Genomic DNA, 27,435 nt, shown 5'->3' with positions numbered 1-27,435 from the left:
CACCCACATAAATACTAAATGTAACACAAGTCTAACGTTAGATCTCCTTTATGATCTCCTCTCCTCTCATGTAATCTGATTTTAAAACTGTACTTAAGAACATTTTTTTATCTGATGTTGTCGTGCCATGATGAACATATAACTCAAACGATCTTCATCCATTTATTTATGTGACCTTATTTATCCTTTGTTCCGTTTTTATGTATCTTTGCCTCTCTGCTCTTTGGCCAGAGGAAGACACTAAGCAGCTTATGGGATAAATGGCAAGAGGACAAACAATAAAAAAGAGAAAACAGACTATAGTCCTATAAAATGTCTTGCAAAGATTAAAACAAGATGGCAACAAACTGAAAACACACATTAACAGTCATCTTCTGTAAAAATTTCAGAGGAATATAAACTGTGATTTACAGCTGTATTAGAATGCTGAAAAGTTTTAATCTTAATTTACTCATGAAAGTTCATAACTATGTTTTGGACGATGCTGCACAAATACACTTTATTTCTAGGTCTCCTATTTCTAAGGCTTTTTCTTGTCTTGAAGCATGATTTTCGTTTCCAGGGGCACATGTTATTGTTTCCTGTTTGTATTTTAAATAAATTACTGTAACAACGATAATATACATAATAGTACATGTGCTTTTACATCACTCTGGTTACACATATGGTAACTTTCAGTGTTATTCTGAACGTGCAGTATAACTATACTTGATGTTGTGTTAATAAAAAATAATAATTTGTTGACCAGTCCGGTTCCCTCTGATCGCCTCTCTGCGCATGCTCAGCCCTGGAGTTTAGGGTGGGAGAGTTAGCTATTAGCGCTGTGAGCTAACTAGCCGGAGTGTGTAATGGCGGCCTCAGTGTTGCTGGGGTCTGCGGACAACACCGGACTCAACTTCACAGTCGGAGGCGGCAGCAGCGGCGGAGGGACCGGGAATGTTTTAGTTGGAAACAATAACGGACTTGGTCCGGCGGGTCCGGCGTCCTGGAACCGTTCTCTGGACCGGGCGTTGGACGAAGCCTCGGCCACCGGGTGCCTTAACCTCAGCGGCAGGAAGCTGAAGGAGTTTCCCCGGAGCGCCGCCAACCACGACCTGACGGACACGACCAGGGCCGGTGAGTGAGCGGCAGAGGACGGGCACTGGACACGGTGAACGAAGAAAGTGTCTGTCGAGTCGGTTAAAGTAACTTACAGACAGTTTTCGTGGACTTTGGGGTGGTGAAAAGTGCAAATCCAACTTCAGCGGCTCTGGAATTGATGGGATGGGGAACATCGTCAGGGCCGGTGTTATGACAAACATTGTACCCCCTCTTAAAATGTTGCTCTGTCGTGATTCTGCTGTCTGTAATTATGCATTTTTCCGTGAAACGTCCCTCATAAACATTACGAGCAAAATAACAACACGTTAACTCGTATCACGGAGTCTTTAGGAGACTTCTTGAGCCTTTGATCACACTCTGAAGAATCCATTTTTGAACATTATCCGCTCAATGGCAGGAAAACAAAATAACGTTAGCTAACTGTAGCTAGTTAGCCGTCTGTCGTACGTTTAAATTAAAACAGTTAGCTTGTATCCATGTTTTCAGTGTCCAGCTGCTGTGGGGTGTGACATAAGTTGTGATTCCTTTCGATTTCCGATGTTAAATTTAGGTGAAAACCCGCCGCTGAGAGGTGGCGGGGACACAATATTTTGGGATTTCCATTTGAGTCAGTACACCTGTAAGTTTGGTAATGGGTCCAACGTCAGGCGGTTGTTGGTGTCGGTTGGTGTAGCCAGCTAGCATGCTAATAACACTGCCACAGGAGTGTTTGTAGTCTGTGGTGGGTAAACACAGCGGAGTGGACATGCTGGTGTTAGCGCACAGCCAGGTTCTTTAATTAAATTTAGCTGGTTTATGTAGCCGTCGACTCGACTCCAGTCTTGGGGCCCCGGCACGAGCTTCTCACGTCAGCTCAAGTTTGAAAAGAACACTCACACATCTTAGTTTTGTTGCGTTTAAGACTCTGATGCTTGATTAGATAATGAGGCAGGAACGTGAGCTGCTCCGCCCACCCGAGGCTGACGGGCCGGCGTGGTGACACAAACAAACGGAACAGAGGAGGTTATCTTTAGCCTGAGTGTGTGTGTGCGTGCGCGCGCGCGCTTATCATAAGTTTGTCAGATTTCTCCATTTCAGTCATTAATAAAGCATTTAATTTTATATAGTTATTATTATTTCAAAGCTGCCATGTGTAGTTTTAGTTTTTCTTTTAATAAAGGATGCACCATGGAGCTGCAACTGCTTGGATGATCAACACAGAATTAACTGGTGACTGTTTTGATGGTTTCATCACTCGTCATTTTAATCATTTATTTAGACTGAAATGTCAAACATTTGCCGGTTTTAAATGTGAGGATCTGATATAACTGAAATAGCTGAATCAGTTTTGAGTTTTAGACATAAGATGTGGGCTCAGATGAAGCATTTTTCCCTTTTATGATGTTTTGTACAAAAGGATAAGCTGATTAATTGTGAAAATAATCAGCAAATTAATCATCAATGAAAATCATTACTAACGTTGTTAAAATGCTCCACTATCTGCAACATTAAAATGATGAACACATGAATGAATCAGATTCTGATTCTCTATATTGTGGTGCTTGATGTGGACTGTTGGTTCTTTGAGTGCATTTTGATGTTAACACTTTTCTACTTTCGCTTGTTCTTCTGGAGTTCTTCCTCCTGACATGATGATCCTGTAAACTAGTCCACCAGCGTGTGTGTGTGTATGTGTGTGTGTGTAGCACGTCACTGTGTGTGTTTCGGTGCTGTAGAGTCGCTCGGAGGCATTTTGTGTGCTGAGGACTGAGATAGAACGAGAGGCTGACCCGTAAACTGTCTTCTCACGGAGCTGTCAGTCAGAGTCAGCTGGTCAATAACTTCATCATCATTAATGCTCTGTGGAGTGTGGGGTGTAAGACACGACGTGCTTGGATAAGGTCCTGGTTTTGCTTCTGACAGTGTGATGTAGATGATTTGCTGTGGTATTGAAAGCATCAGACGTGATGTAATTGTGTCGAGCTTTGTGTTGTACCACGCAGTTGGAGGTTTAGGGCTGATGGAAATGCTTTGAAGCTCCTGCTGTTGCCATAGTAATCAGTGTCCAAATCAGTATCTGGAGTGAGTGAGACAGAAGATGAAGGGTGAGAACTGGAGCTCCTCTGTGGCGTTTGTGTAGGCTCAGAACTTACAGAAATAAAACCCAGTGAGGGAGCATTTCTGCTTCATGTGGTCCCCCGAGGACGAGACTATGAGACAGTGAGCTGATGAGACAAATCCTGATATCATTGTTTCAGGTCAGATCACCTGGGCTCCTCTTATTTGTTTTGCCGGTTTTGTTACTGGTCGGCCATCAAGAGTTTCATGTCCACCAGAAACTGTGATAAAAGTGACTGTGGCCTTTTCTGCAGAGATCTTGAGCTTCAGTCAGCTGGTGTTTCTGTCAGGGGTAGAAACACATGTTCTAATGAAGATGTGTCAAATAATGTTTGACAGTTATAAAATGTCAAAAACAGCAAATAAAATGTCCATCAGAGTTTCTTAGAGTCCAAGGCGAAGCTTCCTCTGATGTCTCCTTTTGTCCTACCGACCGTCTCTTCACTGTCATCACAAACATCTTGACGTTTCAGAGACTGAAACACTTCATCAACTCTCAGAACAGACAATGTGTTTGTGTACATCTCAAAATACTTAACTGTTGAACACACTGATGTTCTGATTGGTCAAGCAGTTAGCAGGAGGGATTTAGTTTTAATTTGTGTGTGTGTGTGTGTTAGTGAGACAGAAGGAGATGCTGGGTGAATGAGAACGACGGGCTGTTGTACAGCAGGAAATAGAAGTTACTGTGGCGGTGTGTACTTCCTGCCAGCCAGGTGCTGATCCCCTCGCAGCTGCACGGATAAATATAGACCCACTGTACTGAGTGTACTTTGTGTTTTACTGTAGAGTCAGTTTGGAGTACTAAGTTTATTCTTTTTCTCTGTTTTCTGTCACTAAACTGAATGTCTTTGGGTTTTGGCCTGTTGGTCGGGTCAGCATCACCTTGGTTTTCTGTGGGAGACCCGAGAGCTCAACACGCTCCAACTTAAGAAAACACAAACTGACTGACAAAACACAGTTAATTTAAGGAAATTTTCTCAATATTTAGAGAAAATGCTCCAAGTACCTCAGAAGACAAGTGAAACTGAAACACTAAAAGATGATGCACACAGCTGCGACGGTAGTTTTCTGACGAAATGGTTAATTAAGTGAAGACGAACGCCGTGAGGTGCAGATCTCCTTTTGGTCGGTCACAGTCCTGCTGTGGTTTGTTTCTCTGAAGAGTTTCTGTTATCAAACCACTTTCACTCTGACGTGTTTCTGTTTTTAGAACTGAGCCTTTAGCAGCTTTAGTCTCCCTGTCGTGTTTGTTGAGCTGTTTGTTGTGGAAACCAGTTGGTGTCAGATGGAAATCGAAATTGAGTGCGGAGCCGTGATGGATTCAGTCATGCCCAGCAGAGGGCAGTAACAACACTTTAAACTGGGGATCTGAGTGAGGCATCCAGAGGCATCGGTGTGAGGGAAAGGTGCTTCAGTGCTTCCATACCTGCTCCGGCACAGGAGACACTGGGACTCCGTCTCGTCACTTCCACAGCGTTTCAGCATTTCGTGGTCCTTACTGAGCTGTGTGGTGGATCTGAAGCTGTTATACACATGGGTTTATAATCGGAAAGAAGAAGAGAATGGGGGTCGACTGTTGTCTAAGTTTAGAATATCCAGAGTTGGAATGTAACTGAGCACAGTTTACTCAAATACTGTACTTAAGTCCAGTTTTGAGGTATTTGTGCTTTACTTGAGTATTTTAATTTCCTGCTACTGTAAGCTTCCACAGACGATGATTTTAATTCAGCAAAGATTAAAGTGACATATTTTGTCATTGGAGGGAACTCACTCCAACGAAATTCTGCATTTAACCAAGTGACGTGCACACACACACAGCAAACCCGGGGCAGTGGGCGACCGCGTGCAGCGCCCGGGGAGCAGTGGGGGTTAGGTACCTTGCTCAAGGGTACCTCAGCCATGGACACCGGGACGGGGAATCGAACCAGCGATCCACCGGTTACGGGTCCGACACCCTAACCGCTGATCCACGACTGCCCCTCACGGCATAAATTCTAAGAAATCGTCCTCATTTGAGAACATCTCACTTGACGCCACAGAGCAAACCAACGGTCAGCAACACTGAACTGATCCATGAGAAGTGAAGGACATGAGCAGGGAGGGACAGCGCCTGGACGCCACCCACAAACACTTTGTCTTAGTTTGTGTTAATGCAGTGAAGTGAGGCTGCACAAGCTTCATAGAGGACACATGAAGCAGATCTGATGCTGTTAGCAGACACTCCAGTCTGCAGTGCAGTTCATACACGTCACTAACACAAGACAAAACATTCAGCTTCATGACAGTTTGGAACCTTTTATGTCACGTTCACTCCTCTGAGTCTGCATCACACGTCTTTCATGTCAGTTGATGGTTTTTATCACACACACAGTGAACACACAGGGCAAAGTGTCCATCTGAGCTTAGTGTGAGTGCTACCACACACGGAGTGATCTGATTGGAGGACGGCTCAGAGACAAGACGAAGGTTCAGATACTAGACAGAGTGACTGTTGTTTAGAGTTCGGTTTCTATTTTCAGACTCGGTCACAAGCTTCTCACTCTGTTAGCACACGCACACACACACACACACACACACACAGAAAACACACAAATTCTACAATGCACTCCAGTTGTCTCAAAGTGGCAAAAGTACAAAGTGTTACAGACAGGAAGTCACACACACTGACCTGAATGACGTCTGTCTGAATGTATCAAAACTCATGAAAATATCAGAGAAGTTGTCCTGCTGTTTTGTCAGTTCCTAAACACCTTCAGCTACTCCAGGAACAGGAAACACGCTCTGATTTATCATCGGACCAACGGAGACTTATGACTCTGAGACACTTGAACTTTCATTGACATCCAACTCTTAGTGTGTGTGAAGAGTGTGTGTTTGTTTTTAATACAATATAGCTAAACTCTCTTGCTTTGTTTTTTCCCTGTGTGTGTGTGTGTGTGTGTGTGTGTGTGTGTGTGTGTGCGTGTGTGCGTGCCAGACCTGTCTCGTAACCGTCTGTCGGAGCTTCCTCTGGAAGTGTGTGTCTTTGTGTCTCTGGAGAGTCTGAACCTTTACCAGAATTGTCTGAGGTCTCTGCCAGACAGTCTAATCAACCTGCAGGCTCTCACCTACCTGAACCTCAGGTAACACACACACACACACATGTCTTCCTTGTAATTTACCTCCTTCCTCTATGCCTCAGAGCTCCACTGAAACCTGTGATGATCCAGTGTTTGTTTTCTCTGAGTCTGCCTGCCTCGCTCTGATGTTATTAGGACATAATAATGTGACGGTGCTGCCTCACAGTTCAAGTGACAAACTGTCTGTGTGTCTGTCTGTGTGTCCATCAGTCGGAACCAGCTGTCTGTCCTCCCTGTAGTCATCTGCAGCCTTCCTCTGAAGGTTCTGATTGCCTGCAACAACAAACTGGTTTCTCTGCCAGAAGAGCTGGGACAGCTGAGACACCTCACTGAACTGGTCAGCCTGTCTCATGTTTACTATGCAGCTTAACATTCACATTCAGGGTTAAAGGTGACTGATGATCCGAGCTTTCCTGCTTTTTGTTCTGCTGACTCCAAACCTGAGACCCTGTGATCAGTGATTTACAGCATCACCTGATGTGTTGTGATACAGGATCTTTGAAGGCAGAGATTGTTTATATCATCTCACTGTGTGCTTTATGATTAGATATTACTCATTGGTTATCAGTTATTGATGGCTGTGTGGACTGCTCCCCCGCAGGATGTGAGCTGTAATGAGATCCAGACTCTGCCGTCTCAGGTGGGTCAGCTGGAGGCTCTACGAGACCTGAACATCAGGAGGAACCACCTGGTCAGACTGCCTCCAGGTGCGCACACACACCCACACACACCCACACACACACACTGCCAGATCGCCTTAACCTGTTGACGTTACGGTTGACTGTAGATGTTAAAACAATGTAAATTTGTTTAAATTTGCAATTAAGTACACGTTTGTGTACTCCTCTGTAATGAAGTACGTTTGTGTGTACTCAGAGTTGGCAGACCTCCCTCTGGTGCGTCTCGATTTCTCCTGTAACAAAGTGACCTCCATCCCCGTCCGCTACCGACAGCTCACACAGCTACAGACCATCGTCCTCGACAACAACCCTCTGCAGTCCCCACCTGCACAGGTACACACACAGGAAGTGACATCATTGCTGTCCCACTAAACGCCGTCTGTTTGTATTTCAGCTGAGTGTGTGTGCTTCTCTGTCTTTGTGTAGATCTGTATTAAAGGGAAGATCCACATATTTAAATATCTGAACCTGGAGGCCAGTAAGGCGACCCCCGAACTCCAAGACTACGACAGACGACCTTTGACCTTCAGCTCCTGGTCAGAACACACAAACATGCTCTTCATCAGTCCTCATCTGTTAATGTGAATGAAGCTGTACGCAACTTGTAGTGGCTTAGACCCCTGCTTTCCTAATGTGTAAGACCAGGACCAGGAGCCCTTTGGGACCGTGAGCTTTAAACCTGTAACTGTGAGAATGAAGCTTCTGGGGCAGAACCGCCAGATGTAAACAAACTTTATCTTGGATTCGAAGAAGCTGAATATTTAATTTATATTAGCTGTAGCTCTGATTCAGATTCACATGTAGAGACAAGATGTGAAATTAACATCTGGGCTAACACGTACTGTGAGGACTTCCTCCAGATCCTTCACAGTAAAAGTTCAGTCAGTCAGTGCTGACTGACTAAATGTCTGTCTGTGCTTTGTCAGTGCTGATGAGCTGTACCCCGGACGTCCATACGGAGCACTGGATTCTGGATTCAACAGTGTCGACAGTGGAGACAAGAGATGGTCAGGGAACGAGGTCAGACACACACACACACACACACACAGAGCACGTCCTGTCCTGTCCTCTATTTCCTGTCTGTCTGTGATCTCATTTCCTGTGTGTGTGTGTGTGTGTGTGTGTTTAGCCCACAGAAGAGCTGGCAGAGCTGCCGCTGAGAGTAGCAGAGATCAGCAGAGATCAGAGAAACAGAGCAGGAGGGTCTCTGCTGGCTAACGGCACTCGTAAGTTTGTCTCTGTCGCATCTCAGACGGTACTGACCGAGTGTCTCACACCCAGTGATCGACTGTACAACTCTGTGATTGATTGGACAGGGCTGAATATGTCCACTCAGTCTATTGGTTTAACTATATATACATTTTATGAAGCCAAGCGTGCTTTATATGCACCTGCATTACTCCTCAATGAACTGGAATGTTAAATAAAATTAGTTTATGAGTGATCCATCATCCTGTCTCAGTCTCTGCTCGTCTCTCTGTTCAGATGTGGAGCTGGAGCAGATAGACTTCATAGACAGCTGTGTGGGAGAGGAGGAGGAGGAGGGGAGGAGTCGAGGACGAGGAGAAGCAGCAGGAGGAGGAGGAGGAGGAGGAGGAGATGGCACCAGCCTGAGCTCTCAGTTCATGGCCTACATCGAGAGACGCATCACCAGAGAGGTACAAACAAGTCCTGACAAAGACACACGATGATGGGGACAGTCCCTGGTGATTGATCCAATCATCAATGAAGAAATGTTTGCTTTTTTCAATTCTCAGAAGTCGCTGACCAAAAGTATTTTATTCTGTGTGCCACTTCCTGTTTGTGTGTCCAGGGTTCTCCAGTGAAAAACAGCTCGAGGACAGAAGACACAAGGAGACACACACACAGGTATACACACACAGACCCAGAAGGAGAGTCCAGTTTAATACCACTTCGAGTTAGATTCATTCTTGTAGTGATCATCTCCCAAATTAGATTCAATATGGATACAAGTTACAAAACACAGCTATAACTAAGAAAGAAAGACATGAGGCAACTGCAGAGTGATGAGTCTCACTCTGTGCTGTCTGACCTCCTGTGTGTCTACCTGTGTGTCCTGTAGGAGTGTGGTCGATGGCGTCCCGCCGCCCTCTAGCGCCCAGAGCCAGGTAACGCATCATGCTGTCTGTCTGATAGAAACCTCGGGAGTCGTTACATGATTTAGACTGTGAATTACAAATCCGGTCTCTCTGTCTGTCTGTCTGCCTGCCTGCCTGTCTGTCTCCCCTCAGAGAGGTGTTACTGGTTCAGGGGGGTTGGAGAGGATGAGGAGGGAGGCTCAGCTCGCTGCTCTGAGGTACGACGAGGAGAGACAGAAGAATCGATCCCTGCAGAGAGACTCCGTGGCCAGCTACACCAAGGTACCTCCAGTCTAAGCAGTCGCTCAGCAGCATGCTGTGTGCACACGATGCACACTAACACTGAAACTGTCTTTGTTCTTCAGCATAAAGCAGCTCAGAGTCCAACAAAGTCCAGTCCAGACAGTGAGGTGAGACTCAACAGTACACACCCGCCATTCACTGAGTCACAGCACAACAAGCACATGATCCCAACAGCAGGTAGAATCAGATCTGATCACAAACAGCAGCCTGTTCAGGATTCTGACCTCCCCCTGAACTGCAGCATCCTTCAGCTTCCTCTGCCGGTTCAGGAGCACGGTGGTGCTCTTGATCGTGTCCTGTGTCTGCTTACATGTTGTGCTTTGTGCGCTCATTAAAGTTGCTCACAGTCTTCACCAAACCTGATCCACAATCGGTTTTTGCTGTGTATCAGGGTCCTGGATCAGCATCTCCTGTAACTCTGACTTCTCAATCACTCAGCCGCTTTCAACGTTTAGTGGCAGATAAATTTTCTGTCCATCGACTAATAGTTGAATTGTTTCAGCTGTACATCATATTTAGTCGGTCCGTGTGTGAGTTTTGGTTGTGAAGTGTGTTTTAGCCCCGCCTCTTCTCGATGTAGACCACGCCCCTCATCCACCACACCTGTTCACCTTCACTTCATGTTTATGTAGGTGTCTTTGTTAATGTGTGTGTCTTTGTCTGGTATGTGTGTGTGTGTGTGTTCAGAGCGTATACCCCTCCAGACGATCCACCCACACAGATGACTCCGCCCTCTTCATGGTAAGAGTTTGGCCACGCCCCCCCAAATCTACTAACTGAACTAAACATAAAGGAATTCTTCACTGGTGCCAAACAAACAGAGTCATTCAGATTTGCGTCTCATCGCCACAGATCACATGCATAAATACTGCACACTGCATTTCCTACTGTTTCGCAATAAAAGCCTGTGGGAACATTGATTTCAAGTCAGACCAAAATGACGAGTTGCGTTCGTGGTGTGAAGACGTGTGTGAGTAAGGAGGAATCCTGGACGTCTGAATATTTGCTGAAAAGCGTCAGTTCAAAGACGGCGTGATTTAAATGCCAACAGAGCATCGCAGCGTTCAGGGACTGTGACATTGAGACACATTTTTCAACCGAGCAGCGAACTCTGCTGAAACTGCTCCAACTGTCAGGCAGAATATTTTACAAAGCAGACGAGCAGCCAACCGTCTGCGTCGAAGGTTCGCCGCATGTTGTCATGGACGCGAAGGTTGAAGGACCGTGTGGTGGAGGCGCCGTCCCGCTCTGACGTGGACTCGGCTCTGTTCCCACCTCCGCTGCTGGCTTAGAGGCCAAACAATCATTTCTGTGTCGTAGAAGCTTTTCAAAGTTCATGTCTTCTTCTGGACAAAAGGTCAGAGGTTAAAGGTCACGTCCATGTGACAGACCTAGGCTTCAAACTGCATCATTTGTGGTGATTTTACACAAATCTGATTTTGGTTTATGTCTCAGTTTTCTCTTTAATGTGACCCTGAGACACACACAACCGCATGAACACACCTGTCAGTCATTAACCCTCATCCTGTCCCCGTCGCCCCGCCCACCCTCCTCACACTTTGACTGTACATTCTGTTAGAATAGAATGTTTTATATGCTGATTTTAGCCAGCAGCGCAGTGTGACCCCAGTCGTGTCCTGTTCATGTAACGTGTCAGGTGTGAGAAACTGTGTGTAACCAGGAAGTAAACCAGGATGACAGAAAACTTTCTTGGCGCCATCTTTGTATCTATGAAAAGGTCTATTTCTGGCCTTATAAACAAGTAAGCCGTGTTAATGCTGGCGCGGCACCATTGGTCAGTGCAGTGCTGTTTTCTCATTGACTGATGCTGGGAGTCTTTAGGCTTTGTGTAGGCTGCATGTGAGCTCCAAACACACATTTATTCTGTGTCTGTATGGCTACAGTCCACGTCTTACTGCAGTGTGACGTTCCTCACAACATCCGTCTGTTGTTCTGCTTATTTTCTAGGGTGCAAACAAGTTGTTCCATCTGCACAAGATAATATCGAGTTACTGACTACATTTCAAAAGAGAAACTAAAATAATAAAATTAGGTTTTAGTATTTTGGAGATATTAGATGTTTTAAGTATTGACATTTAAAATTCTTAATAATGGAAATGAACTGATTTTGTTTATTATGAACGCCGTCATGTACAAACTGAATCTGCTTCCTGCATTAACTCGTCTTCTTCTTCTTCTCTTTCATCTGTTAATTCATTTTTGTCACTTTTGTTCTTTTATATTTTATATTCCTCTTTTCTTCACTTCCTCTTTAGTTTGTTCCTCCTTCTCTTTTATCTCCATCCCCGACTGTCTGTCTCCATGTCTGTCTGTCTGTCTGTCTCTCACTCAGTGTGTCCTGGTGTTTGAGATAGACTCTGACACAAACACTATAAAGAGACGACCTGGTTCACACAGACAGGTGACACATGCCAGTTTCCTGTCTGTGGCCACTGATTCAGGATCAGCTGTTGATGTGTGTTTGCTCCGTCACTGTTGTCTTGTTGTTGGTATCTGGTAACACTGAAACTGACCTGAAGTCAGCGCTCTGTTCTTCTGACTGTAGAAGCTGTAAACTTTCAGCAGTGATGGGACAAGTAGACCCTGTGCTTCAGTAACTGTGAAAATGCTCCTCAATAAGTACAGGTGCTTCACGCAAAAACTTAATTTTAGCAAAATGTACTCACAGTGCTTAAAGTAAAAGATCCTCATGTTACAGTGTTGTTGTCAGTGTTGTGTTATATCTAATGTGTGGATTAACATCACTGCTGCGTGTTGCTGCTGCTTCAGCTCCTCTGAGCAGCTTGATATCCTGTTGGCTGACGCAGCCTGTCGTGCTGTGGCTGCTGTTAGTCTGTACATCAGCATGTGAGTGGACCTTCAGACTGTTTGCTGTGTTAACGCGTGTCCTCAGCTGAACAAAGACAACAGTGACGTTCAGACCTCACACACCGTTTAGTTTCCGTCTTTTGTTGAATCCTTCATCTTTTTATTTCTGCTGCCCTCTGTTTTTTGTCTGTTTCCTCCTTTTTTCTCTGCTGTCTGTCAGTCTGTAACTGGGGTGTCTGTAGACGGCTGTCGTTCTCTCGCTTCTGATAGCTCCACCTCCTGTTTGCTGCAGGTACTGCCACCTGCATGCTGTCTGTCTGTCTGTCTGTCTGTCTGACTGTGTACGCTGGATAACAGATTAAATGCTGTGTTAAATTTTTCTTTAGTTTGAGTGTTACTTTAAACTAAAGGCAAAAAAAACATCAGTCTGTGTATTACTGACTTCCTGCCTGTGGCTCTCAGCTCTAAGCCCATTGGTTCTTATTGTTCATGGTGGTGATGTGTTTTTAATGGAGCTCAGAGAGAGAAGATAAAGCAGGCTGTGATCCACACGCAGTACTCGTTAGTTTCACTGTCGGTTCAGAGTTCAGTTTGTATGGACTACATTGTGAACTGATCTGATTGCATCCAGCTGAGGAACTTCCTGTGTGTTCAGGTGCTAACTGTCCTGTGTTGTGTCTCTGCAGGGAGAGGACAGAGCTGCTCTGTCTCCTACAGGTAAGACAGCACACATATGGCCCTGGTGCAGTCAGTCAGCTAAAAGGAATCCCAGATGCTGCTGTTCTAAACCCAGTTTTACTGACATCAGTACTTTAAGAGAAGATTTGTGTTGTGTTGATGTTATAATTTTGGTATCGTGACAACATGAGTCTGTCTTTGTTATTTCTTCCAGCCAATCAGTCGCCTTCTTACCCCAGCGCAGGGGGCGTGACCTCCTGTCGGCCCGCCGGTCTGAGACCAGAGAGCTTCCTGTTTCGTCTCGGTCAGAAGGAAGAGAAGAGGAAAGGTGAGATGTCACCAGGTTACCTGTTCAGGTGCATCCAGACAGAGGAGGCGGTCGTGGTTTCTTTTTCAGCTGATTACCTCTTGGCCTGTGGTCACCATCTTCACCTGTCAGCTCTCTGACCAATCGTGTCCGGGTTTGACTCCTACTCTCTCCGCTTTCTCCTCCAGGTGATGCTCCTCATAACCAGGAGGAGGCTCCTGCTGCTCCTCCTCTGGTTGGAGAAGATGCTGAGCTGGTGGAGCAGCTCAGAAAGGTTTGTACCTCCCCCTGCTCACACACGTGTTCCCACGCAGTAACATCCTTTCATAGCCGGTGACCATCGTCTCACCTGTTACCAGGTAACCAGTTTACCTGTGGACTCTGCTGCTTTGAAACATGCTGCTGCCATCACTTCTGCAATGAGCAGATATTTACAAAACTCGCTAAAGTTGATGGGGTAACTTTGGATGTATTGTGGTTGTACTGTTAGCTTTAGACCGTGTGCTGCAAAGATTAGCTGGCGTTCATTTTTTAACACAGACTCATAACAGATCTTCTGATGCGGATGTTTACACGTGGCGATGAGAATATAGTAATTATAATGATTATGTCATACAGCGTTAAAGTCAGCTGCAGCACTCGGCTCGCTGAAGTCCCAGCATCTCGTGACGGCGTGAGGTTCCTCTGACATGTTCTCAGTTCTTCAGTTCTCTCTGGTTTCTGAGCACACCTGAACCTGTTGGTGAGACACCTGCTGAGCGCTCATCATCAAAAGGTACTGCTGACCTGTCTGTCTCCCCGTCTGTCCGTCCAGAATATCGAGGCTCGTCTGAAGGTCTCGTTGCCTAGCGACTTGGGGGCAGCTCTGACAGACGGGGTGGTGCTCTGTCACTTGGCCAATCACGTGAGACCACGTTCTGTCCCCAGCATCCACGTCCCCTCCCCCGCTGTGGTGAGTGCAGATTATTGTTTTCTTACCAACGAGGACACTGAGGTCACTGCTGTCGTTTGTTCTGATCATCACGACGGTGCTCCTCTGTGTCCTGCAGCCCAAACTCACCATGGCCAAATGTCGACGGAACGTTGAGAACTTCCTGGAGGCGTGTCGCAGGATCGGCGTTCCACAGGTAACACACACACACACACACACACACACACACACCAGTACTGATTCAGTGGGCAGTGATGTCACAGCAGAGCTTTTTCTGTTTCGCAGAAACACGTTTATGTTATTTCCAGCCTTGTGTGTTTCGTTAGCATCGGTAGTGGAGCGCGATGGAAGAACAGGAGGGAGAAGGAGACGTTCAGACCCTCCTCGCTCCTCCTTTGGTCTCCTCCTCTAAAACATGATCTGCAGACTGCACCAGTGGAGGGTTTTAAATGCAGAGAAACCTCTTGATTGTGTCAAATGAAACCACATGGTTGTTGGCTCTCCAGAGGACTCTCAGTTCCTCCAGGATTTGTAAATCTTGGCTCCATCAATAAGACTGACTGTGGCATTACTGTCTGCTCCTGATGTGAAGCTGCTTCTCCTCAACTAACAGCTTTCTTTCTTCTCTTTCACCTTCCCACCTTTCATTAATTTGTCTTTATTTTGTCCATCTCACTCCTTTGTCATCTGAATTTTATCCGCTGCCATCTCCATCCCACTTTTACACAAACACTCAGGACAGTCTTTGTTCAGTGGGGGAGGTCCTGGAGGGGAAGGGAGGCAGTGTTTATGGGACGGTGGGTGTGTTGCTCTCCATGGCTCCGCCCCAGATTGGACCCTCCCCTCGGGTCCAGCTGGCAGGCTTCGCCCTCTTCTACCTGGCCATCATGTCGGTGCTGTGTGCCATCTACGTACACCTGGCACCGCGACTCTGAACCCAACACAGACAGAATATACAGACAGATGTGAGAGGCCACACATCTGAGGTTTTTATTTCATTCATATCTCCACCAAAATAGCTTAATGCACCCTAATAAGTCAGTAATGAAATCACATTCATGGCACAAGACATATTTTGTGTTTTGAGTTATTAGCGCAAAAACTGGAGGCATCCATTTCCTGCCACTTACCTGAGTCCATGTTCCAGCATGGACTTCCTGTCCTTTCAGTATGCTGTGAGTAGCTGTTCCACTCACCTCGGTGTCTGAGCACAGCCGGTGTGCTTATTCCGACCCCCGTCTCAACATTCAAATCTCATCAGTTTGTCTTAATGATGTTCTGCTTTCAGTGGTTGTAATTGTTTTGTACCGATGATGATAGTGATTTACAGATCGCTCAAGCCTTTAAAGTTCTAAAACCCCTTGTGTCCGAACTGCAGAGGTGTGGACTAGAACCACGTGACCTGGACTTGAACCTGATAAAAATCTGTGAAAGCTGTGACTTAAACATCAGTGACCCATAGCTTCACTTGGACCTTAGGACCTGCTGACTGTTTTGAACTCAAAGCACAAGGTTTAAGACCCGTGACTTGTTAGCCTTGACCTAGGACTTGGACTTGGACCATTTGGGACTTGTTGATTTTGACTTGCTCTGAACTTGAAACTGGTTGGAGTTGGCACAGGACTTAACAGTCAAGACTTCAAAGCAAACAGTGACTTTGTCCACCTGTGCTGAACTTGCCGTATGTCTGTAGTCTCCCTGAGGATCAGATTCTCAAAGCCATAGAGGATCATGTGATTCCTCAGGTTGAAGTTAAAACTTGACAATCCCACAAAGTGTGAGGTTTACCCCGAAGCGTGTTTCCTGTCTGTCAAAGCTCCGCCCCCTGTGCCTTATGTTTGGCTGCCTGTCTGAGTGCTTTTTTACCGTTTGTAAAGTGGTCCGGGGCCACCGCCCCACTCCCCACCCGGCACTTCCTCCTGAGACCCTCCCTGGCTCAGAAACCTGCCATTCTGTGTGTATGTGAACAACAACAAAACAGCGTTTTCCACTTGTGGTCTTCCTCTCTGTGATACCAATGGTGTTTGAGATACTCAGCTGACGTGTCATAGATAAAAATAACTTCGACGTGGAGCATTTTTTTCCTTTATTGGGGAAAAAGGAAGCGCTGAAATCTAAGTGTAGGAGCCCTTCAGTGTTGGCGGCTCGTAGAGCTCTTGAATTCCTCTGCAGGAACTTAAGGAATCAAAACATGTTTCTATTGTGTTCAGTCCTGCTTTTGTTTCCACTGCTCTCCCACTGCTTTGAGGACGAGGTCCTGGAAAAATAAATGTGGGTTCGGATCAGGAGGTGATACTAAATCTGAATATGGAGCAGAACAAAACACACTTTAAAAACAGAAGAACAGTGCAGGACTCCTGCTGGTTAAACCAAGCTGGAGCCACAGTAGTTTTCTCTGCAATTCAATTCAGAAGATGGACGAACCTGTGATCAGCTGTAATCCACAACTGGTCCACTGGTTCAAGAAGACTTTTGTCCATTGATGGCACTTTTTAAAAGCGATGAAGAGTGAGGATGGTGAAGATGTGTTGAGTGTTTTTAACAGACTGTGTGCCTCTGCTCTGCTTTTCCCTTTGAACATTAATAAAATAAACTAAAGCCCCTCGACTCACTTTGTGTCTCTAACGCCACATGCACACGTCCGAGTACAAAATGAGAGTTGAGAATGAGAAGTGTGTTTTCTGTTTCACTGTGTCAAAACGTTCCCCATAAACATAGTGGAGGAACTTATCCACGCCTTCATGTTCTCCTGCTTTGGTGACTGCTGTCCTCTCCTGAGTGAATGCAGCAGTAAACTCAGATCTGACGTTAATGTGTGTGAAATAAGCGCACACTCATACTCTAACAGCTACTTAACTAAAACTCAAACGTGCACGGCCACAGAAATTGTATGTAGTCATAAGTGGAAGTCCACTCACTGGGCTTTTCTACAGTTTTCAGCCACATCTCATGGACTTCGTCATGAAGTGGATGGATTTTTCATGGAGACGCTTCAGTAAACACATGACTGAGGTGTTGAATTCAGAGGAAACAAGCGAGTGACTGGACTTTGACTTGATGTTGTTTTGTCAAACTGCTGCTTTCACTCAGTCTTGTTTCTCTCCTTTTCTCTCACCCATCAGTTCATTTTGTTATTTGAGTTCTTTTTCATTTTTGCCATGGTTACTCTTATTTTATTCATTAATTTTATTTACCATCTGTTGACCCACCTTTCCGTTGTGTTTTCTTTTGTCCCCTGCTGCGTGTCCTCTGTGGTGTCTGTGTCTGTAGAGTCAGTTGTGTCTTCCTCTGCACATCCTGGAGGAGCGAGGGCTCCCCCAGGTGGCCGGGACCGTCAGCGCCCTGCTCGACCTGGCGCCGCCCAGAAACCTCGTCACCATGACGACAACCACAGCTGGCCCCTCTGTCAACTTATAGACGACACAACTACCACCGCACGTGCTCAGTCCACCTCCTGCAGCTCTCCGGTTGGGGAGGAAACCTACAAGCAAATGATTTTTAGATAAAAAAAACTGAAAACCTCCAGAAAAGTGTGGATGTGATGGAGACATGAGCACAACTGAAGATGCAACTACAGTAACACAGCAACAGTTTGTTTCTTACAACCGCAAAATGATCAGGCTTTGAGTCCCTGAAGTGGCCATTAGAGCGTCTTCAGCTTTATGAACCTTCCTGTTTTAGTGATCGGTCAGATTTCTTTCACTGCCGCAAAGAAAGAGGGAGGGAAGCGGTTAAGGCAAGAAAAGTGACAACATTTAGTCAAATTCATGCACTCAGTGGAACAAAATCAAAAACACTCAGTCTGGCAGCTCTTCTGGAGGCAAAAAGTTTCAAACTGTCAGGCAGCAGGAAGCCACGTGCACATTTTTTGTATATTAAATATTCTGTTGTGTTTTAGCATTGAAAACCTTCCCTCCTTTGTTCTACAAAATCATGAGTTCATCTTTTGACTCAAATCAAGGTGACAGAAACAATTATTTCAGGCATTGCAACCCTAAAAGTATATTTTTAATTTCACTGTCTGTAAAAAAACTATAATCTGTTGATAGTTTCATTCAGTCCTCCCAGAACAGTTTTTAGATTTTGGGTTGGAGAATTAGTCAGCGTGTAGTTATGGTAGCAAACTGATTTAGCTAGCTAGCATTTTTTGAGTCTGCTTGGTTTAAAATTTAATCTCCCCAACTCAAAGTAGATGTTTGAATTTATTTTTTATTTATTTTTGTATGTATGTACATTTTGACTGGCTGAACTCAAAGTCAGTTTTCATGCTGGTAGTTTTTGTATGAGCAGTTTTCTGCAGCCTTCAGCTGACATTACTGACCTTTGTTTTGATTTATTTACAGGTCCCCTAAACTCATTGAATCCAAAGAATAATCTATCAGTGAAAGAACGCTTGCGGCTAACAAGGTCCTAATATATTTTTTATTTATTCATTTTTTAAAAATGCTTTTCATGGACAGGCACAATTTAAAGTAACAGCAGCACAGTTAGCTAGCTGCTAATTGGCATCTGTTTTCCCCAGGCAGGAAGACAAAAGAAACGTGAGTGTGCATTTAACTGTAAAATCTTTAAAAACAAAGTTATATCATAGGGGAAAAAACAAACCAAAACATTTAATATCCTAGTTAAAACATCTAATTGCAACTAAACAGACAAACTGAGAGTGTATTAACTTGTCTCTGTAATTAAGTCCTGACCCAGTTGGTTTATAACTTAAGCTAACGTAGATAAAAAAAACAAAAAACAAAAACATTACTTTCCATTGTTTCGTTTTTTGGGGGGTTTTTTGCGTTTTATTTTTGTTTTTTGTGTTGACACTAAGATAGCTTTCTGCTGACGGTAGCTGTTACTGACGTAGTTGGTTTTGAGGTGATGCCAACATAGCTCGCAGCTAATATTAGCTAAGTTTTTGGAAGTAGATTAAGCTAACACAGGGAGCTGTAAACAGTAATTATTATTAAGCACTGACTTTGGGGTAGAAGATAATTTAAGTCAACACTAACATTAGCTAGCATTGATAATGTTGGTTTCAGAATGAATGGCAATAGAAGTACTTTCCAACAGTAGCAAATATAAACGTGCAGTAGAAAGTCTGAAAAGCTCACTGCTAATGTTAGCTAACATTGTGAAATTAGTTGTTGTAAAGATTAAACTGAAACAGCCAGCTTTAAATATCTAAAATTTCTGGTTGCTAAGTTGATGGTACAGCTGGTTCAGTCTGCCAGTTCTGATAAATGCTAATGACGGTGAACAGAGAACAGTAGTTGGTTTGAAAATGCTCACCGATAATTTCAGCTAGCGTTAATCCAGTCTCTTTGGCATTGAAGCTCGTGTAGCTCACTGCTAATAATAACCAACACTTATATAGTTGTTTTCAGATAACTCTAGGGTAACTGAGTGCCAGTACTTACAAATATTGTGATGCAAGTTGGTTTGCAGATAAACTCAACACAGGTAAATTTAAATATTATATAATATTCAACCATTTGGTTTGGGATTGAAGCTCATGTCAAAATGGTTGATGAAGCTAGTTGAGAATTTATGCCAACAATACAAATCAAAATTCTCAAACATAGATGTACAGTAACTGGCATGAAATTGCTCACTGATATTAACTAACATTCTGAACTTCGTTGGTTTTACAATTAAACTTGTGTGTCTTATTTAATTAGCTAATAATTAGCTAATAATCTAGTTGGTTTTGCAATATAACTGCAGCTAGCTGTGGTGCTACATAACATTAATGTACTTGGTTTAGATGTGAAACTAATCTGACTCCATGTTAGCATTAGTTAATATGGATAAAGCTGGTTTGTTATATAGACACTGCAAGTTGTTAACATTGGTGTACACCAGCAGGTTTGTAAATCATGAATTTAACTAATGTTGTGAACTCATCGGATTTGGAGGTTGTGCTATCATTGCTAGCTATAAAGTCAAACATTGGCTAACACTACATTACTTTGTTTTGAGCTGAAGCTGATATCACTCAGTGCAGATATTAGCCGCCACGTTGCTGTTGTCAGTTGAATCTTCAGTTTTTAGTGTCTCCATCGGATCCAAACATCAGCATTTACAGATTTATATTTAACTTAGCATCTTTTTTTTATCTTTATTGTGTTCTGGTTTGACGTCACCTTGATTGTCAGCGGTGGATTTCATGTGATGAAGACAAAGACCTGCCAGCTCCTGAACTTTGACTCGGAGGATCTTTATCGAATTCAGTCCCACAGACGACAGATGGACGTCGTCTTTTCTGATCTTTGTGCACAGGACTGTTTGTATCTGCACCCTGTCTTCAATATTATGCTGATGTTTTTATTATTCTCCTTATTGTCAGAGCCAACAGTCTGAGCTCCGATGGCTTGACCTTTTTTCCTGATGTGATTGGAGGAGGACGATCAGGTGTTGACGAGCTCTTGAAGCTCCGACTGTCTCCTCAGCCCCTCCTCCTCCTGTTTCTGTTCAATCTGGGACTTTTTTATGGTGACAAGGTAACAAGAGTCCTCCTGATATCACACTAAAACACTGTGGCCTGCAGGAAGAGTCCTGTTGTACAGTCACTTTCAGTTTTTATCTTAATTAGATGTATGTGTACAAATATATTCTGTAAATATATACATATATATATATATGAGGCTGAAATGTGTGTTGCCATGACGACACATAGAGCATCATGGACTCTCAGACAGACGCAGTCCCTAATCAGAGGTCAAACGAGAAGTTTTTAGTTAAACGTAAATGAAGATGCACATCAGGGTGGCACATCATGCCGTGTTTTTAAAAGGAGTCACCATGCAGGTCATCCTACTGCTTCACGTTAACTTTCTCCAGAGCAAACGCAGCTCATGTTGTCATTACAGGCTGTTCTGCTGCCTCCAAAGTGGACTGAAAACTCCACTGATGTTCACTTAAAATTCTGCTGATTTATCACTTCTGAGTCATGATGTTGACAACATTTTTCTACTTGTTTTTTTTCCCTTGTCCCTTTGTTTACTTCACACCAGTGTGTTCAGATAACTGATTTCAGGCTCCACATGCTGCCTCCTTGTTTACATCAGTAATGCATATCTCTTCCTTTTGTTGTGAAGGGCAGCGACGCAAACCAACAAAATTTCCTTTAGTGTATTTAAACTGTTTGGAGATTAGCGTTGAGTTGCTGAGAGAATTTTGCATTCAGAAACTTCATGGTGTTTTATATTTTCATGCTGTGAGAGCTCTTGCTGCGTTCAGGTGATGTGCGACATGCGGATGATGCTGAGAGTCAACATGGCTGCTGACACTGAGAAAAGTTTGATTTTGGGCCAGTTTTAAACTTTCAATTCGTTCTTATTTAACCTGAATGCAGCATCACACCTTCAGTTTTAACTTGAAGCAGTGGGACCAGAGTCCAAACTCTCTGCCCTGAAGTTAGACTCACAGGCTCAGACCTGCCCACAGCAAGCTCCACCAACCAGAGGCTGAAGACCATCTGCTCTGTCTTTAGGTGTGTGGAGACTCACCTGTCACCTGCGTGGTGTTTTAGATCATCACCAGTGGGGTAAAGTGTTTTTTATTTGGGTTTGTGAGCCGCCTGTGAGGCCAAACTCGTGGCCCAGCGGTCCTTCACAGGTGCTGTGATTGACAGTTGGCCGTCCAGTCCTGTGTCCTGAGTGGACAGATGTCCTTTGGAGGTTTTAGATGTTCGAGACGTGGACTGACAGAGGAGTTTTGTGTTTGTACAGATGTTTTATGTTTTTCCTCTTCATGTGTTTCTCCTGCTGCGGTGATGATCAGGTGACGGGGGCTCGTGTCAGAGGGTCATGTGGTTTTAAAGGACATTCCACCGTTTTTCAAGGAGGACAAACAGGCTCACAGTTTTACATTTTTCACTTTAGTTTTATTTTTTGCTGAACAAGTGTATAAAAGATTTGAACACGGCTGTAAGAAAAGTTAAGTTTAAGTGCATTAAATAAATATTTTAATTTGACTCGTTTCACTGATGTTAAACTTTGTTGTCTTCACTGCTCCCCCATCAAAACAAAATGTTGTTTTCTTGTTGTTTCAATCTCAAAATGTCCCAAAAGACATCAGATTGCTGAAGTGTAACTGACAAGCTGTGTCAGCGCTTCACTGAGGAGGAAGAAAACCGCTTTGAGTGTAGCCTACAAACAGGGAGTCAAACTGTGAGCGTGACAAAATAACAGAAAAAGTTTACACAAGAAACCAAAACTTAACATTAAAACATCTATTCAAAACTTCTTATACTTTGACGAGTTTAATGTGTTGACCAGAAGTATGACGCCTTCATATTAAAGTTAAAGATTAAAGTGACATATTTTGTCATTGGAGGGAACTCACTCCAACGAAATTCGTGCTCTGCATTTAACCCACCCAAGTGACGTGCACACACACACAGCAAACCCGGGGCAGTGGGCGACCGCGTGCAGCGCCCGGGGAGCAGTGGGGGTTAGGTACCTTGCTCAAGGGTACCTCAGCCATGGACACCGGGACGGGGAATCGAACCAGCGATCCACCGGTTACGGGTCCGACACCCTAACCGCTGATCCACGACTGCCCCAAAATGAGGAACGCTTCACGAATTTGCGTGTCATATCTGTTTCTGTGTCATCCTCAAGGCTCTGAGATAAGAACTGAGTGTTTAGTGCCAAAAATAAATCCACTAACTATTTAGCTAAAAGCAGTAAAATATATTCTGAAATAATTTACTTAAGAGCGTTACAGTTTTAGACAGTAAAAGACAAACAGTTTGTACTACATTTAATAAAAAAACAAGTTACAATGGACACTCGTTCTTTTAATAATTAAATAATTAAAATAATTATAAGCTTGATTTGTGTCGCACTTATTTGAACAGTTACAATGTTTTTACAATAAAAACACCGAAGTCAAATGGAGATTTATTTATTTATTTATTTTTTAATTTGCTGATAATAAGGTAACAACGCAGGAGACGTATATTGATAAAATAAACATAAAAAACTTAGTTTAGAAAATAAAGATAAAATTTGTCAATAAAGATGTCGGTTTTCTAAATAAAATTTTATGCTATGAAGGAAATAAAAAGCGAATCATTATTAGTGAAATAAACTATTTTGTTCAGGCACATCCGCGGCCACCTATGTTTACGATAATTTCCCAGCATTCCTTTCTCACTTCCTTTTCCTCCATTTTTCTCCTCACAGTAAAGGTAAGAGAGTCGACATGTCTGACTAAATGTTCATATTTCACTGTTTATCTGGATTATTTCTGGCTGATAGTCACAGTCAGTTTATCGTTAATTTGTCCTCCACTCGTCGGTCAGTTTGTGTCGGTTATGGAGTCGGTGATGGCGGAGATTCAGTTTGGATGCAGCTAACAGCGGCTAACAGAGCGGAGTTCAGTCCGGAGAACAGACCGAACCGCGGGGCTGAAGGCTGGCTTACAGTTATCTATGGGTCCCGGTCTGTGTCGGGGCTGAGCTGTTGCATGACGCCGGCGTTAACATTTGTTCTCCTGTGCGAGTGTTTTCTCCGGTTTGCAGCGGTTAACGTGTGCCGGCAGCAGCGAGCAGAGCTAACGCTAGCATCACGTTAGCATCAGTGTTTGGAGATCTCATGTGTGACATGTTTGTGTGTGGAAGTTAAGTAGATGTTACGGACACTCGCGTCCCCTGTGAAATGTAGTGTCAACGTGTGTTGACGTAACTCGAAGAGTTGTGGTGCTCGCTGCTCCAAGATGTTAGCCCCCTCCAGTTAGCAAAGTGGTCCCGTTAAAGTGAACACCTGCCCTTAAATCTACGGAATCATCCGAGCTGATGTCCCGTTGTGCCTGAGCGACAGGAGTTGTTGTCATTTTAATTCAACAGGTATAAAATAATCTAATTGTACACATCATTAACTAGTTTGAGACACAGTTGGTTAATGCTAAGTGAGTCTACACCCTGCAGAACACAAAGTGGACATTCAAAATGCTGTGAGGACTGCACACTGTTTAGTCCCCCATTATATAAAGACGTCCTCACCTGTCAGACAGGTGAAATATGAGTATAGTTTGAACACAAACACGTCGTTCAGTTGGCACTCCGGCATAAAGTGGACGTAGCCGAGTCTGAGCAACGAGAGGATCTGTGATGGTCCACTGTCACTGACTAATGAGCTGCTGTGATTTCAGGTTTTAATGTGACTGTTTGTCTTTGTGCAGGTGGGACTCACCTGGAGAAGTTTGACAATGCCTGGAAGGTAAACCCAAACCTTTAGTTTTCTCCCTCGACTCCAGCAGTCTCTTCTTCTCTTGCCTTCTCTTCTCTTCCCTGGAGGAAGCAGAGAAGAAGAAGGAGCGGCTGCTGTGTTTTTGTAAAGTCCGTTTTAAAACCTTTATTGCACTCTGCTGACTCTGGATCTGTGTGTGCTTGTCAGACTGTGGAGTAAGGCCATCTTTACTGGCTACAAGCGTGGCCTGAGGAACCAGCGTGAGCACACGGCCCTGCTGAAGCTGGAGGGGTGCTACACCAGAGACGAAGTTGACTTCTACCTGGGAAAACGCTGTGCTTACGTCTACAAGGCCAAGAAGTAAGAAACACAGGAAACACTCTGTCATCAGCGAGGATCTTCGTGTTGTTCCACGTCTGTTAAACAGGCTCGAGTGTGACGTCTCGGGGAGGTCGAGGCGTGTTGGCGGTTTGATCGTAGAAGAAGAAGAATCACTTTATTGACAGTATATATATTTTTACATACACACACTGAATTCGTCTTCTGCATTTCACCCATCCTTAGTTGAACACACACATGCAACACCCGGCAAATTACATGCAGTGAAACACACACAGGAGCAGTGGGCAGCATCAAGCGCCCGGGGAGCATATTGGGGGGTTAAGTGATTTGCTCAAGGGCACATCAGCCGGCTAACGGAGGGGGGGGAGCATTTTTCGCATTAATCACTCCACCACACCCAAATGTTTCCTGCCCGTCCTGTGGGGGAATCGAACCGGTGACCCTCTGATCACAAGCTGCTTCTCCAACCTCTGGGCCACGGCTGCCCCTGTAGGAAACAGGAGTGTTGCTGAGGCTGCGGTGGAGACGGTGAAGGTCAAGTCTTACTGGTGGAGAAACGTTTCGTCTTGTTTTGTCTCGTTGTTAAAACAAAGCTGGTTAAGCTAATGGCAGGAGGCGTCTGCAGGCAGCGACACCTCTCGGCAGAGGACAAGAGGACGTCTGTCCTCTGTGAACTTTATGGTTTCTTTTGACGTGTGAGTTTGGTTTGAAGTAAGATTGAGTTCGTAGTGACTTTGATGTTGCTGCTCTTGAAACAATATTTAGTTATGTTTAAAATACAGATTGATTGTTATCCTGTTCTACATTTATTCTCCAGTAATGGAACCCGTTTTAGTTTCGATGAAGAACTGGACCTTCAGAGTTCTGACAACATAAAAACACATGAAATCTTTCTGCTGGTTGGTGACTCCACTTTGACTCTTGGAGGACACACACGTCAGTTTAAGTGCCTTCAGCTTCAGCAGATGTTTGTTTTGACACACCAAAGTGTGGAGCTGAACGATTAATTCATCGCTCACAGTGAGTGTCCAAAGCACCGCAGCTGCACTTTACTGAAGTAACGTGTGTTACAGCAGAACCTGAGGAATTCATCTTCTCATTTTTAATGTTGTTCAGTGGAAAATGTAAAAGTTGTTCCCACTAAAATCACGCGTCGGATCACGGTTACGACGTGTCGTGATTCGCTCACACGGCGTCTCTGAGGGGAAACTCTGCCCGCTCGCGTCCGTCTGCCCAGGCTGTCGGTTTAACAGACGGCTTCGAGTGTTGCTGCGTTCAGCTCACATGAGTTTTAAGATTCTTCATTTACCGCCAGAAACGACAAAGAAAAGCAGCAAATGCTCACGTTTACGAAGCTGAAACCAGCAAGTGTTGACATTTTTGCTTTAAAAATGATCGACGCTCTTTATTGATTATCAAAACAACTAATTTTCTTCCATCTGAACAGTCGATTAATTGTTGCAGCTCTGCATGAGCCCGCGAGCTGCTGCAGGCAGAGAGACCAACACCTGGCGCTCACCTGGACGTGCTCTGCCGTGTGGGCGGAAGCTTAGAACAAAACTGCAGTATGAATGTGTGCTTCTCGTGTGCAGGAACACAGTGACGCCGGGCGGGAAACCCAACAAGACCCGAGTGATCTGGGGGAAGGTGACCAGAGCCCACGGCAACAGCGGGATGGTCCGAGCCAAGTTCAGCAGCAACCTGCCGGCCAAAGCCATCGGACACCGAATCAGAGTGGTGAGTCTGCCAGGTGTTCAGGGTCACCTTGTTTCCCCCACAGTCACGTGTCCGTCGTCGTGTGAAGTCTTTGTGGTTATTGCTGGGCCTGATCACACGTTTACAGTTGAGGTTTTAAGTGTAAATGTTGATTTCTCAGTGTGAACTTCACTTTGTCTTCCGTCGGGGACATGAGGACTGACGGCCTGGGACCTCCTGCTTTCATGTCCCTGTTTTCACCTAAAAGAGTGAATGAAAACTCACTTTTGTCCTCTGCGCCGTTTGACAAATGGCTGACATCGCTGACCGCCAGCTCGCCGTGCCGGTCAAGTCGGTGTAATCGTTTTTGTGTCGTTCACATGGACAGGATTGTTTTGTCCGTTTTCCATGTGGACGACAGCTGACGGCGAGCGAGAAGCTTCAGAGCGGCAAACGCTTCAAAGGCAAAAAGTTAACAGTCACATAAACCAGCAAGTTGTAATTAATTAGAATAATTAAATCAGATTATTAAGTAAGAAACGCAGCATCAAATGACTGAGATGTTGACATGAAGCACATCATGTACACAACAGGGAAAAGTCTTGTCAATTCAGATCTTTACACAAAACTGATCTGGGGTCTGTTCAGTTGAGTTGTGAGCTCTTGTAGTTATCGGCGTGGAGTTTTATTGTGACGGTGTCTGACTTCCTGTCTGTTTCCAGATGCTGTATCCTTCTCGGGTGTGAAGAGGAAACATCTGCAGCTGTTGATGTTCTTGTTTGTACAGAAACAATAAACTGATCAACCCAAACCTGCGTCTCTTTCTCAGTGTTTACCGTCAGTCACGTGACTTAGTGACGTCATCTTTACACGTTTTACTCTCCTGGTCAGTTGGAGCAGCAGCTCTGAATCAAACCGAAATGTTTTATTAACGAGGAAATAAAATGCAAAACGGCTGGAAGTGAGTTCAGCAGCAAAGCATTCTGGGATAAGAAGCCCTGAGTGGTGCCTCGCAGGTACGGACAGGACGCGGTAAGCCACGTGAAACGCGCGTGTTCAGA

General features: G+C 44.5%; 2 protein-coding genes across 4 annotated transcripts; both read left to right on the top strand.

Annotated features, from left to right (window-relative positions):
* The first annotated feature begins 789 nt into the window (after positions 1 to 789).
* Positions 790 to 22,116, top strand: lrch3 (leucine-rich repeats and calponin homology (CH) domain containing 3). Of its 3 annotated transcripts, none has more exons than XM_046388151.1 (20): positions 790 to 1,116; positions 6,179 to 6,323; positions 6,531 to 6,657; positions 6,922 to 7,027; positions 7,197 to 7,333; positions 7,427 to 7,536; positions 7,927 to 8,020; positions 8,130 to 8,226; positions 8,486 to 8,658; positions 8,814 to 8,869; positions 9,084 to 9,129; positions 9,253 to 9,381; positions 9,465 to 9,509; positions 10,090 to 10,143; positions 12,918 to 12,948; positions 13,124 to 13,237; positions 13,405 to 13,490; positions 14,031 to 14,168; positions 14,266 to 14,343; positions 14,885 to 17,290. In XM_046388151.1, the coding sequence occupies exons 1-20, from the start codon at positions 849 to 851 to the stop codon at positions 15,080 to 15,082; spliced, it is 2,232 nt and encodes a 743-aa protein (XP_046244107.1). In that variant the 5' UTR covers positions 790 to 848; the 3' UTR covers positions 15,083 to 17,290. The 3 variants fall into 3 exon arrangements, with proteins under 3 accessions (XP_046244107.1, XP_046244109.1, XP_046244108.1); XM_046388152.1 differs by lacking the exon at positions 14,885 to 17,290 and adding an exon at positions 17,418 to 22,116 and having other exon boundaries at positions 791 to 1,116; XM_046388153.1 differs by lacking the exon at positions 10,090 to 10,143.
* A 1,112-nt stretch (positions 22,117 to 23,228) lies between these two features.
* rpl35a (ribosomal protein L35a) lies at positions 23,229 to 27,185 on the top strand. The gene is made up of 5 exons (XM_046388321.1): positions 23,229 to 23,337; positions 24,330 to 24,367; positions 24,545 to 24,697; positions 26,272 to 26,416; positions 27,097 to 27,185. Exons 1-5 carry the CDS (start codon positions 23,269 to 23,271, stop codon positions 27,118 to 27,120), a joined length of 429 nt encoding a protein of 142 aa, XP_046244277.1. The 5' UTR covers positions 23,229 to 23,268; the 3' UTR covers positions 27,121 to 27,185.
* Positions 27,186 to 27,435: the final 250 nt, after the last annotated feature.

This window comes from Scatophagus argus, chromosome 5, assembly GCF_020382885.2.
Source record: "Scatophagus argus isolate fScaArg1 chromosome 5, fScaArg1.pri, whole genome shotgun sequence".
NCBI classification, from domain to species: Eukaryota; Metazoa; Chordata; class Actinopteri; family Scatophagidae; genus Scatophagus; species Scatophagus argus.
The sequence above is the reverse complement of the archived record's forward strand: the minus strand, read 5'-3'. Positions and strand labels throughout refer to the sequence as shown.

Bases quoted from the DNA above. Each gene is read 5' to 3' on its own strand.
- lrch3 (XM_046388151.1), top strand. From the start codon at position 849: ATGGCGGCCTCAGTGTTGCTGGGGTCTGCGGACAACACCGGACTCAAC. The intron at 8,021-8,129 runs GTCAGACACACA...GTGTGTGTTTAG, and splicing joins AGAGATGGTCAGGGAACGAG to CCCACAGAAGAGCTGGCAGA. The intron at 8,227-8,485 runs GTAAGTTTGTCT...CTCTCTGTTCAG, and splicing joins TCTGCTGGCTAACGGCACTC to ATGTGGAGCTGGAGCAGATA.
- rpl35a (XM_046388321.1), top strand. From the start codon at position 23,269: ATGTTTACGATAATTTCCCAGCATTCCTTTCTCACTTCCTTTTCCTCC. The intron at 24,698-26,271 runs GTAAGAAACACA...TCTCGTGTGCAG, and splicing joins TACGTCTACAAGGCCAAGAA to GAACACAGTGACGCCGGGCG. The intron at 26,417-27,096 runs GTGAGTCTGCCA...GTCTGTTTCCAG, and splicing joins TCGGACACCGAATCAGAGTG to ATGCTGTATCCTTCTCGGGT.